Source organism: Coenobita brevimanus, chromosome 84, assembly GCF_032717465.1.
Source record: "Coenobita brevimanus isolate Jiangsu-jjx chromosome 84, ASM3271746v2, whole genome shotgun sequence".
Classification (NCBI taxonomy): domain Eukaryota; kingdom Metazoa; phylum Arthropoda; class Malacostraca; order Decapoda; family Coenobitidae; genus Coenobita; species Coenobita brevimanus.
Genome location: NC_137037.1, coordinates 2,818,035 through 2,832,206, shown reverse-complemented (window position 1 = coordinate 2,832,206; position 14,172 = coordinate 2,818,035). Strand labels below are relative to the sequence as shown.

General features: G+C 41.5%; 1 protein-coding gene across 1 annotated transcript in view; it reads right to left on the bottom strand.

The window, feature by feature from the left end:
• Positions 1 to 602: 602 nt before the first annotated feature.
• LOC145410028 (uncharacterized) overlaps positions 603 to 14,172 on the bottom strand; it is a 100,640-nt gene continuing 87,070 nt past the window's right edge. The window contains exons 6-8 of the mRNA XM_080280247.1: positions 11,991 to 12,171; positions 2,733 to 2,869; positions 603 to 715 (exon numbers count right to left, since the gene is read on the bottom strand). Of these exons, the coding sequence (XP_080136373.1) occupies positions 603 to 715; positions 2,733 to 2,869; positions 11,991 to 12,171 (431 nt within the window). The remainder of the gene's footprint in view (positions 716 to 2,732; positions 2,870 to 11,990; positions 12,172 to 14,172) is intronic.

The following is a 14,172-nucleotide window of genomic DNA, read 5'->3' as shown; positions in this document are numbered from 1 at the left end:
AGGAGGATTTAGGAATAACTGCAACGATGATAGAGCAAGACATTATTCAAATAAAGAGGAAAGGGAGATAACTAAGCTAAACACGAGAGAAGAAGGGATAAAAAGGGGAAAAATATTAGCCTCAGACGACAAAAAGGAAAAATCTCAGCTTGGGAGGACAAAAGAGTAAACCACTGAAGTATATAAATGTGAATGTAAAGTCAGCAGCAAAAGTTCTGTTGCTTCTCCTGCTTGTTTTTCCATGGTCTATGAAAACCCGTGTGGTGAATCTGCAGCAGCCGACACTAACAACACAGAGCTGTGGCCAAATAAACTAGTCAGTGTAGGTTGCTGTGGATTTACCTGAACCTGTGCAAAGAAAAGCAAGAGAGAAGACAGAACCTTTGATGCCGACTTTATTTAGGCTATCTATGCACGATGATCTAGGAATGACAAACAGACAACAAATCCAACAAAGAGTGATTTTATTCAAATCAAAAGGAAATGAAAACAACTAAGCTGGAAAAGAAAGTGGGGGGAACTAAAAATAAAAGGCAGGCGGGGTGCGAGCTGTGGAGGACAAGGGTAAACTACTGAAGTGTGTGGTTGACTGTGTACTGAGGTTATCTGTGCGGGTGGAAGCAGGCGGCGGTGAAGGAGGCCAGGATGGAGGCGAGGAGGGTGAGGCTCCGTGCGCACAGGTTTGAAGCCCGTTGGATGGCCGCTGGGTACTTCTCTGTTGGGGAGACAAAGCACACTGTTAGCTCACACATGCTCGTACTCTAAATGGCTTTGGGGTTTTCCTTACATCCTCTCCATAGCTATTTATTCTAAATGTTACACCTGAGGCCTCGCATTTCCGTTTCAAGATTGTTTTTTTTTTTTTTTTTTTTTTACTATAGCTGGTTTTGGCACTGTTTCTTTTCCAGGAAGATCTATATCAGTAACCCTCATCCAAGTGCATCAGGCCCACTGGTGTGGCTTCAGTCATTAATTCATCATTGATCCTTCTTTAACCTAGTGATTGGGAATGATAGGACCCAGGAACAAGGAAAGCGAAACTATTAGAGTGGCAATATCATCAACAGCATCCCCGGTGAAATACACTCCACAATCATTTACACATCGTTCAAGCATCAGAAGCCTGACTCCAAACCGGTTTTTTTTTCTCTCTCTCTTTGTAAATGTGCTTAATTTACTGATGACACCAAAACTATGGAGTAACCTATATGTTATCATGGATGGGGTGGGGGACACATCACAAAGCCATGCAAGTGTGCAAACTACATTTATAAATAACGGGAATTATAAATAACTACCATTATCATATATTCATTTTTACTTTTTTTTACCCAGGGTTCACGTAACTGGTGTAGTTTTAAAGGTGCACAAATGACCTGACAAAATACCGCTTCATTTACAGCACAAACAATAAAAATGTCAAGTCCATAGCTGCCAGATACTTAAAAGGTCATTACTTACAACATGATGACTGTCGCAATACTTACATCCTCTTATGACTTGTTTATGACATTAGCTCCCAAAGGCAGAGTTATATCACAAGCTGGTCATACATCTTTGTAGATTCCACTAAATGCTCTGTCAATCTACAAAACACTACGTCGATGAAAGAGCAAACCAGCAGAAGGCCACACACAACTGCAAATGGGTACACACAGCAGCTGTTCAATGCTCTGGGTTGTGGTGGAATATGACGGTCCTTTGTTCCTCTTCATATCCATATCTCTTTTTTCCCCACATTTCCATCTGCCAAACTCCTTATCATCCTTTCTTTCTTTTTTCTTTTTGTTATTCCCGTTCCTTTGTTGGATCTCTCCTATGTGTTTCTCCTATGAAGATTTCATTATTCCTTTACCTGATATTATTCCATTTTCTGCTAGTTTTTAATTATTCCCAATACTCAAGCCCTCTTTATGGTTCAGTGTATCTTTGTCCTGGTTCAACAGAATTTTGAGGCCGTTTTTTTTTTTTTCAGTCTGGCTTTCGCTATAACACCTCCAAAGGCCATTATAAGATACGACACCCAGTTGTGACATGTGATGTTACAAGATGGCAGCTGAAATGTTTAGGGTACTGGAGGGAGCACTTAGGACATCCACCTACGAGATATGACTGGCCTAGTGAGATACAATTATTTTTAGTGTCCGGCTCCAGTGGTGGACTAATGCAGTTTTATATTCCATAATCATGAACATTGGATAATACTGATAATTCATGCACTTGGACACCAGAAAATACACACACACACACATCATACTGCATAATAACATTCATTCCCACCAATATATATCTCTCTCTGACTGATCTAACCACCGTTTCCTTCCCCTGTTCCCTCTTTCCCTCTACATCTATTTAGGGTGTTTTCCCTGTCAGCACCATTGTCTCCTGGTCTGCGTCTGAATTGAGTGCAAGTTACAGGACCCTCGTTATGACGAGCATTTAGAGTAAACGCTGGTAGCATGTCCTTTCATACGGTAATGTTCACATCCTGTCAGCGCTAGCAGTAACACGCACAGACTGTCGAACACAAAGTCACTATACCTGTAGTATTTCAGCTTTCACATGCTATGCTCTCAATACAGATTTCTTTTTTACTCATACTTTGCCAGCACTGGGAAGAGCTAATTTTCGCCATTACTTTTTCACTCTCCTTCTGTATAGCTCTGACTCTACAATGGACCTCATAATCCTTAGCCTTTTTTTAAACTCCTCTTCCCTTCTACCCAACTCACCTGTGACGACGTGGATGGTAACGTTGGTAGAGGCAAGGTTAGTAACGTTACAGTAGTAGGTGCCCGAGTCCTCCTTCACTGCATTACTCACTCGCAGCCACGACCGCGCCACTGAGCCACGCAGCTCCGTTTTCAGGCTGTGTACAATAGGCAGAGGCAGGGTAAGGTTAAGGTCTAACGAGTACAAGCTTTGCTTCCACATCAAAGAGTTACAGTGGGGAGAGTTAGGGAATGGTATCAAGTCCAGCCATTTTGCCATCTATACCACTGTAACTCATCAGTCAGCAATGATCACTTCTTGTCCACCAAGGCTAAAGCAGTGTCTCTGTTTCTTTTGCATACACTGACAAGAGAATATACACAATTTGGAGTTTATATAAATGTAAACAACAGAAGAAAACCACAAAAAGGGGAAGGTCGCACAGGAGATAATAGCCTACACTTATCATAAAGGTTGTAAATGTTGTATTCACTTGCTATGACATGTACTAATGCTGCACTGTCAAGTAGGCTAAGTAAAATGACATGCTCACTACTCTTTTAAAGAAAATACCAGTATACCAATTAGCCAATATATATATATATATATATATATATATATATATATATATATATATATATATATATATATGGACAATTGTTTTACTTCCTACTCACTTTTTCTAATCACACAAAAAAAAGTATTACGGTACAATCAATGTTCTCATCAGCATTTAATTATCTTCTGAATGCTACACAAAGACTTAACGTCACTTATTAACCAGCTAAGTTTAACCCCTAAAGATGGGGGTGTTACGAGCCAAGCCCTTTTTGTATCCAGAGGTGTTTCGAGAAGCAGGCTGTTTTCAACCAGTCATACCGTAGCTACATAATTACAGCACACACAATTTTCAATTAAAAATAAGAATGCTCAACAATCCTTCTTCGCTCCACAGCAAGTGTACCCATGTCTCTAAATGGAGGCTTTGTGGAGGTAGGAGGTCATGAACACAGGCAATTTGGGGGGGTCACGGAAGGCTGTGTTCATACGAGCCTGTGAGTCAGTGGCTACAGCACACAGCCAGTGGGCCTGCGTGCGCCAGAAAGGATTTTCACTCGCACTTGCTCACACTCCCCCTTGCTCCACTTGACCTTGATACTCTTTTCAACTGCCCCTGCCACTACCACTACACACCTACCACTACCACACTCTATTACACCAACCCATATTTCAATTCGCTACACACCAATAAATGCCATAAATGATACCACAATACCACCACACTACACTATATATCGTCGACTATTAATCATTTCACACCAACTCTACATTTCATCCTTACCACACTGCCAAACTACATCAATACTCTATCACACCAACACATCACACATCAAACCATACCATACCCCATCCCCACCACAACACACCACATCATGCCACTCCACATCTCTACACTTACCACACCAGACACCACACCAAAAGCACACCACATCCCTTGCACAGCACACCTCACACCACAGCACATCATACCATATCAGTAATGAATTCACACCAAATCATATCACATCATTAACAAATTCACACCAAATCATACCACATCAATAACGAATCCTATCACAACATACCACAACACATTCTGACCACAGCACAACACAGCCTTAACACACCACATCACACCACCACCCTATCTCTACCCTATCATGTAACACCAGTCCACCACCACATCGGATCCCTACAACACTACCACCGTCAGACCACATCCCTCTCACATCACCACCACAGCATCTCCCTACCAAACCACGGCAAACCTCCCCCCTGTCACCCACAATCCCATCTATTCATATGCTGATGACTTAACATTTCACAGTTCATTCACACTCAAACACCCATTTACAAAGTCTAATATCTCTCACTCCCAACTCGGTACAGCCATCTCCATAAATCAAGACTTATCTACGATCAATGAATGGGGACAAAACAACCTTGTCTCATTCAATGCTAGTAAAACATTTTTTTTTATGCGAGGAAGAAGGAACCAAAGGCCATGAGCCCGCAATAAGAGTTCCCTCCAAGAGAAAAACAAAATACAAGAGAGAGCCAAATTCAAGATCCATTCATTTTGATATGCCTGGACACACTGCGTTTGGAAGACTGGAGATCATAGGAAGCAGGAAATACAGACAGAGGGAGACAGTTCCAGAGTTGACCTGTTGCATAAATGAAGGACTGGGAGTAACGGTTAACTCTTGCATTAGAGAGTTGGACAGAAAGAAGATGAGAGTTTGCTGCTAGACGGGTGCTACGCCCCCGTCGCACAGTGGTTGGACTGACCATTTTCGTGAGCAAAAGTCTAAGGACGTAACACCCATATTTTCATATACGTTTTCTGTATGGTAATAGGAATAAATGTCTTTAAAATTGATGTTTTGTTTTTTCACATTTAATTTATAACAAATTATATTTTCCATGTTTACAGAATGTGAATTCCACATAGGCAAACAAGTATATAAATGATAGTAAAGCAGTAGAGTACAAAAAACAAAGTGTCAAATTCTACAACTTTCAATACTTTTAAATTATCTAATTTTTGGGTTATAGTTTCATAAGACCACTTCCATCAATTCCGTTTTTTATTATTAGTTCCAACGGAAGTTTTTCCTCTTCGCCTTGATTTTTAGCCTTTTCTAAGCATATATCAATAGCACTTTTATGATATTTCAAAGACGCTTCACTGTATGATCTAATAATATTTGAAGTGGGACCTTTGCCTCAAACTCTGAAACACAGATATCGTCTGGGTAACAACTTTTCTTTTCGACGAGTACTTGTTCATAAGGTGGATACATATAACAGCCTTTGTCTCTATGTGTTTCTCTTAAAAAGGTATAACTTTGTTTACTAAGGTCGGCTGTCACAAGAATATTTAGAGCTTCAAGAGGAGAAAATCTTGATTCTTTAGGTTCTTTGTACTTACTCAAAATCTCAGCTGCTTTTTCTGGGGATGATATGGACAGTGCACATACTTCTGATGCAGCAGACTTTCCCTCCTTTCTAAGCTTCATTTGAGTAGCATACGCTAATTCATCAGTTGAATTGTTTTCTCTCACATGTCTAATTTTTCTTCTTTTCGTACTGTGACTACACTCAGAAAAATTTTTTACAGGTCTTCCTGAATCACTGTCATTTGATCTCTCACCATGAACATTAAATTGATTTGCATCACTATGTTCATTATCTGTGTTTTCAAGTTTGATCTCTGTTTTAAGCCAGTTCTTATTTTTATGCAAAAAGGTATGTCTTGTTCGGTAGCTTTTTCTCCACCTCTCATCAAACGCCTTCACTAGAGATTTTTTCTTAACATCTGGTATGTGTTTCGTGTGCCCGTGTGTTTGTTGATGGCTTAATATTACTTTGTTAATAGTATTTTCTAGTGTGGTAGTTGTTATGTTCCTTACATATTCGGTCACTATTTCTTGTATCGTGATTGAATACATACCTGAAAAAAAAAAAAAAAAAAAAAGACGAAACAATAATATGCAGTGTAATTGTTTTATAAGATAGATAGTGTATAAATCAATTTTCTCTGACAAAAAACATTTCCTATTATGTTTTTTATGGGTAGCTATTATAAAATATTATTCGGTTATGGTCTAACTCGTGGGACTATAATATCAATGTGTTTCGTATATTTATTTACAATATTTCTTCTCAAACACTCACAGCACAGTATTACGATTCCTTCATGAGAATATATGACCAACAAGAAAATCTAGAAAACCTGTATTTACCGATAAAGTGAGTTTCAGCCACAGACGTCTGTTGACATTGTTGTCATTAGCCAAAGAAAACGAATGACAGGCAGCTGATCAGCTGGGCCAGGATGGGCGGTATTTTTAAACTCATTTTGACGAGCGGGACTGACTTCAGAGTCACTTAAATGCTGTTTTTATGTTATACTGCGGATTACTGCATTTCTCTTATATTGCATATAATAGTTAAATATGTAAGTTAACATGTTTTGAAGTATATTATACGAGCACATTGCAGCTACCATATCATTTCAGCAATTTAGCAAAATTATTTATGATAAATTTATAAGCAATCTGAATTCAGTTGAATGGTTATATATGCAATAGTTGGGACACATAACTATTACCTTTTTATTTTGGGAGATACCCATTAACAGATCATAATGTACTGGGTATCATAAATTTCATGTATTTATTTTGTTTATTTTTTCCTTCTTATTAGGAACATTATTTTTGAGTTCCATACACGTTTATTATTATTTAACATGGTATAAAATTGAATAGCAATAGTGTTGGTGGAAAAATTCATATCGAATTTTGCTCACTAAATGACTGTATCTGACCACTGTGCGTCGTAGAGGTTGAGGAATGCATGCAGACAGTTCAGAGGAGCAGTGACCATTAAAGTAGCGATAGAAAAGAGATAAAGATGCAACAGTGAGGCGAAGAGACAGAGGTTGAAGGGAGTCAGTAAGACGAGAAGAGTTAATGAGACGAAAAGCCTTTGACTCCACCCTATTGAGAAAAGCTGTATGTGGGGAGCCTCCCCATACATGAGAGTTGTACTCCACACAGGGGCGGATAAAACCCCTGTATAGAGTCAACAATTGTGCAGGGGTAAAGAAAGAACGGAGTCGGCCTAGCACACCCAATCTCTAGGAAGCAGATTTTACAAGAGATGTAATATGATCTTTCCAAGATAAGTCCCGAGTAAATGAAACCCTAAGCATGTTCAAGGATGATGCAGGATTAAGCTGAATATTATTAAAATTAGTGGGTATACCTGTGGAAGATTTTGACGGGTTGATAGGTGTAAGAACTGAGTCTTAGATGCAGTAAAAACAACAAGATTATTTTTACCCCAGTCAGAGATATGAGCCAAGTCAGACATTAGTGTGCCATTGCCTCATCCCTTGTTTGTTGAAGTAACTGCTGAGATGGGCGTTGCGGGAACCGAATGGAAAGGTGAAGGGTGGAGTCATCAGCGTATGAGTGGATAGGGTTAGATGTACAGCTTAGAAGGTCATTGATGAATAAAAGGAAGACAGTTGGTGATAGGACAGAGCCCTGAGGAACACCACTGTTGATAGATCTAGGAGAAGAACGATGGCCGTCTACAACAGCGGCTATAGAACGACCAGAAAGGAAGCTAGTGATGAAGGCACAGACAGAAGGAAAGAAACCGTAAGAGGGCAGTTTGGAAATTAAAGATTTATGCCAGACTCGACCGAAAGCCTTTGGGATGTCAATTGCAATGGCAAAGCTTTCGTCAAAGTCCCGAAACGAGGATGACCAGGAGTCTGAAAGGTAGGTGAGAAGATCGCCAGTGGAGCATCCCTGACGGAACCTGTACTGACAATCAGAAAGAAGGTTGTGATAGGAAAGATGCCTTAAAATTTTTCTATTGAGAATTGACTCGAAAACTTTTTAAATACAGGACATTAAAGCAATTGGACGATAGCTAGAGGGTTGGGAATGGTCACCCTTCTTTGGGACATGCTGAATGAAAGCAAACTTCCAACAAGAAGGAAAGGTACAAGTTGACAGACAAAGGCGAAAGAGTTTGCCTAGGCAGGGTGTAAGCACAGAAGCACAGTTCTTGAGAACAACAGGAGGGACTCCATCAGGCCCATATGCCTTCTTAGTATTGAGGCCAGTGATGGCAGAAAATACATCAGCTGAAGAAATTTTAATGTCAGCCATGAGGAAGTCAGAGGCAAGAAGTGATAAAGGAACAGCACCGGAATCGTCTAAGGTGGAATTGGAGGAGAAAGTATGAGCAAAGAGATCTGCTTTATCAGCAGAAGAAATAGCTACAGAACCATCAGAGTAGAAAAGAGGAGGGAAGGATGATGAGGTAAAGTTGTTAGAAAGGTTTTTGGCAAGGTGCCAGAAGGAGCGGGAAGAATTCGAGTTGGAGAGTTGAGAGCATTTAGTACAGATGAAATTATTTTTAGCAGAGCAAAGAACAGACTTAGCACGATTCCAGGCAGAAATGTAAAGATGATGTGATTCAGGGGTGGGTTGGCTCAGGTACCTTTTGTAGGCCCTCTCCTTGTTGTGGACAGCATTAGAATTTAACCAAGGCTTTCTTGCGTTAGTCAAAGGATATGAGAAAGGAATGTATGCTTCCATGCCCGCGAGAATAACCTCCGTAATGCGCAAGGCACACTCAGATGGCTCTCGGCCATGGAAGCAATAAACATTCCAGGGATAATCAAAGAAGTACTGCCTGAGGGCCTCCCAATCCGCGGCTCCAAAATGCCACAGGCGACATTTCCCTGGAGGGTCCACTGGCCATACCGGAGTGATAGGACAGGTTAAGGTGATAAGGTTGTGATCGAAGGAGCCCAACGAAGAGAAAAGATTAACAGTGTAAGCAGAAGGATTAGTTGTAAGGAAGAGGTCAAGTATGTTGGAGCTCTCTCCAAGGCGGTCTGGGATACGGGTAGGGTGCTGTACAAGCTGCTCTAGGTCATTAAGGATAGAAAAGATGTAGGCTTGTTCACCAGGTGGATCAGTGAAAGGAGAGGAGAGCCAAAGGTGGTGGTGAACATTGAAATCTCCTAGAATGGAGATTTCAGAGAAAGGAGAAATGGATAGAATGTGTTCCATCGTAGAAGTAAGATAGTCAAAGAATTTTTGATAGTCAGTAGAATTAGAGGATAAGTAAACAGCACAGATATATTTAGTCAGACAATGACAGGAAAGCCGAAGCCAGAGTGTAGAGATTTCAGAAAAATCGAGTTCAGGAACACGAGAGCAAGATAAGTCGTCGCGTATATATACACAACAGACTCCTTTGGCTTTGAAATGAGTATAGAGAAAGTAGGAGGATACAGAACAGGGTTTGCTGTCAGTTACCTCAGACAGCTGAGTCTCAGTTAGAAAAAGAAGGTGAGGTTTAGAGAAGGAGAGGTGGTGCTCAACAGAGCGAAAGTTAGAGGAAAGGCCGCGAATGTTGCAGAAATGAAGAAGAGAGTCAGACAGTGGTTCCAGGCACCTCGAGTCGTCACCGGGAGAGAGGCGGAATTTACTAGTAGACAGATATTGCCAGATTCATATATTACCTTCAATGCTACTAATATTCCCATATCCAAAAGTACTGAAACTCTCGGTGTTTCACTTAATGCCCACAGCTGGACCTCTCATGTTAGGTCACTTGCTAAAACTGACGAGCAGTCAGCTATAGTTTATAAGAGCCATGTGCGCTCTCAGCTTGAATACTGGTCACCCTCGTGGAATGAATGTGGAAAGGTTGCACTAAAACTACACAAAATTCAGAACAACGCTGTTGGAATTATTAATAACCCTGCTATTATAAATAAACTACCTCCCCTACAAGTAAGAGAGAGTGTTGCCGCCCTTGCAATATTTTACATATATTTTTAAGGCAAATGCCACATCACAGCAAACCATATCCCTACCACACCCCATTTCCCACCATGCCACAGTACATTCCTATCACATGGTATTATACCAACTTACAACATAAATTATCTACTCTATCACACCACACCAAACCATATCCCTACCACACTCCATATCCTACCACGCCACGCACATTCAGCACATTCCTATCACAGCAGCAGCAGCAGCACATAACTTTTGCCTCCATGCACCATCACTCAAACGGTTGGGAATACGTCAAGCGTGAGTGAAATGCTGAAATGTTGCTTTTGATCAGGCTCTGATGGGGAGGGAAAGGGAAGGGAGTGGGAGGGGGTGGAGAGGGAAGGGAGGGGGAGGAGATGGAGAGGTAAAGGAAGGGGAGAAGGGAGAGGGAAGGGAGGAGGAACAGAGAACATAGGGAGTAGAGGGAGAGCTGATGAGACGATGGAAAAAGGAGAGGAAAAGGGACTGGCACATGGGAGGAGTAGGAAGGAGGTGAGACGGAAAAGTAGAGTGAAAGGGAGCGAGATGCAGGGGGTGAGTGAGAGACGGCAGGGGGGAAGGGAGACTTGGATTAGGGAGGAGGATGTGCGAGAGGGAAAGGGAGAGTGTGGAGGGACAGAGAAGGCAAGAGGAAAGGGGAAGAATGGGAACACAGGAGTGGTAGGGATGGAAGGGAGGAAAGGGACAGGCCCAAGGTAGGGGAAACGTAGAGGGCAGAGGGAGATGGGACAGAGCAATGGGAGGAGGAGGAGGAAAAGAAGAAAAGAGGTATTGGCAAAATGTAAGTGGGGAGAGAGAGAGAGAGGAAATTTCCTGTAAAAGTGGAGCTCGCGAGTGTATCAGTAGTGGTCTCACACAGCTCTATATCTCACCCAGCACCTTCCCCGGCACTTTACAACTCCCACAGCATTTTAAATTTTAACTCCCCGCCTGGCGTCTTTATCAATGTCTTCTTCCATTACACTTACCTCGACACGCCAAGCAATCAACAAATGGCGAAAACTAAGTAAACCCACATATTATGGCCAATTTGGGATTAGGCATAGTTTTTTTTTTAGGGGAAACGCAATGTAATACGTGTTTTAACAGTTTAACCCTTAATTGGCGGGGCGTCAGGTCCTGCTGGAAGTATATTAATAAATCAATACAAATACCTTCAGGACACCAATACCTTTATTACCTCCGCCAACGAAGTTGGAGGAGGTTATGTATTCACCTTTGTTTATTTGCCCACGCAATACCTCCAAAAGTTCTCAGTACTTTCACTGAAATTTTGTGGGAGAGTGGGCCATGGGACATGAATGAACTGATTACATTTGGGGGCGAATCCGGATCCTATGTATCGCTCACAAAATCTCCAGAAGTTCTATATGAATTTCAATACAATTTTGTGGAAGAGCAGGCCATGGGTCAAGGAACAATTATAAAATTTGGGGACAGATCCAGATCCTATGTATTCCACAATATCTCCATGGATCCAGATCCGGATGCTTTTTAATGGCAAGGGCATTGGCGGAGGTATGCACTCTGTGAGTGCTGTCTAGTTAGGCTAGTGTCATATCCAGCTGGAAGTATGCTCATAAATCAATACACATACCCTCATGACACTTCTTACTGCCACATCATCTTAAGCCATTTCACTTGACACACCTCACGTTGTGTGTCACTGCTCACCTTACACATTCCCTCAACTTTCAATGTCTCTCCTTAGGCAACTCCACACTTCGGCCACTTTATATACCACCTCTAACACCACATCACCTTACATCACTTCTCACTTTATACTACCTCACATTTAGTTTCCCTATTTTATGACATCTCGTGTTATCTATCACACCTTACGCCTCCTCTCACCTGACACCACCGCGGGAGTCGTCGTAATTGAGCCTGTGGTCGTGATGGTACCATGCGATGTGTAGGGCCGTGGCGGTGGGTACGTCTGACACTCGACACTGCAGCTCCATCGTTGACCCCACACGGTAGAATTTCTCACCCACCTCCACACCACGCTCGTCAAGGATCTGTATCGACGCCTCTGTTGGGGAAAAAGAGAAGGGGTTAGTATTGTGGAGGAGGAGAAGGAAGACAGACGCAGAACCAAGGCCAATAAGACTTACTGGCCTTGCGCAGAAGAGCACGAAGAAACTCGCCTCCATACCAGGTTCGTGCATGGTCTATGTGAATATTTCAGTGGGCAGAAGAAACACGTGAGTTAAAATGATGTCTCCTACGCTCCTCATGGGGCAATGTAGGATTGGATGATGAATGGATGGATTAGAATACGAAAAATAAGAATAAGAAAGGAGCTTTAACTGATGTCATTCGAAGAAGAGGAGTAGAGGAGAGTGGGTTATTACAAAGAAAACGAAGAGAAGGAAGAAATACACCTAAAACAGAAAAAGGAAAAAAAGAAAGAAAAAATACTGCACCCTTTACTGCACATACCATCTGAAACACTGAAGAAGGAAACTGTTCCAACAGTTTTCTGTTGGTACCTGAAAATGAAATAGTAACTCTGTAAATGAAGAATGTGATGTTACTGTTATATATGGCAATAACATCACATATTACCAAGCTTAAAAGACTGCATGTCACCAGGGCCTGACAGGTTACACCCACGTATAACTAAGGAAGCAGAGTTAGCCGAGCCTTTTAAGACCGTATATGAAAATTCATACATCAAGAGCCACATACCAGAGGAATAGTAAACTATCTACATAAAAGATACATATTGTGAGAGCAGGGACTCAACTTGACAGTGGTCTGTCAGTCTTATCAGTATTTAATAATTATCAAACGAAACCTTGGAACACGTAAAAAGATTCAAACTCTCTGGTATAAGGCAGTTGGCATACTTAACAGGCCATTTAGTGAAACTTCAACTAATCTGAGTGAAAGAGTTATGTCAAAAAAAAGAAGAAAAAAAAATGTGGAAAACCTAACAATGTATGCCAGGTATTGTGATTCCTCGGAAACATGACAGAATGCTTCACAAAGTACTACTGGGAAAGCTAATTCACAACAGCACTGGGCACAACTACTCAGAACGGACATAGTTTCCTCAGCAACGACTGGTAGCATGTGATGATAAGGAACTAGCATTGGAGTGAGGGGATGTGGTGGCTCGGCAGTGTACTCATCTGTGATCCATGTATCCCCAAGTCAAGGGTTATGGTGGACATTTAAAAAGTGGTGATAGAATGTCCTTTTTTATCCTTGTATATGTTAGCAACAAGGCGGATGACATCTGATATTCATCACACACACACACACACACACACACACACACACACACACACACATGAATCCACATCTGACATCCATCACACACACACACACACACATGAATCCACATCTGACATCCATCACACACACACACACATGAATCCACATCTGACATCCATCACACACACACACACACACACATGAATCCACATCTGACATCCATCACACACACACACACACACACTTATCAGCCATGCAGCATCCTTCATGTACCCCCATCTGACATATTTTATCCCACACAAACTGCTGCCTTTCTCTAAGACACACCAGTTCAACTTACCAGACTACGATGTGGCCTTCACCCTTCTCTAATTCGGTTGTAATACAAAATTATATTAGGAATTAATCCATTCTAATCCCACATCATTGCTACTAATACTCCTGCTGCTGCTGCTGCTGCTAATAATAATAATAATAATAGTATTATAATAATAATAATAATAATAATAATAATAATAATAATATTATTATTATTATCCATCCATCCATCCACCATCCAATCCTGCGTTGCCCCATAAGGGGCGTAGGAGCTCGGGGCTGGGCAAGTTGGTCCTGACATTTAAGATGAGTGATATTATCATTATTATTATTATTATGTGGTAGGTTGGGGCGCTCACCATCCACTCACTCGATGTAGTGCTGCTTTAGGTGTCTGCTCTTTCCTCTCGTCCTTCCTTCCTCTTCTGTCTTTCTTTCCTACATTCTTTCCACTGCCTTCTGCCTACGGGTGGCAAACTCCCTCTTCTGTCTT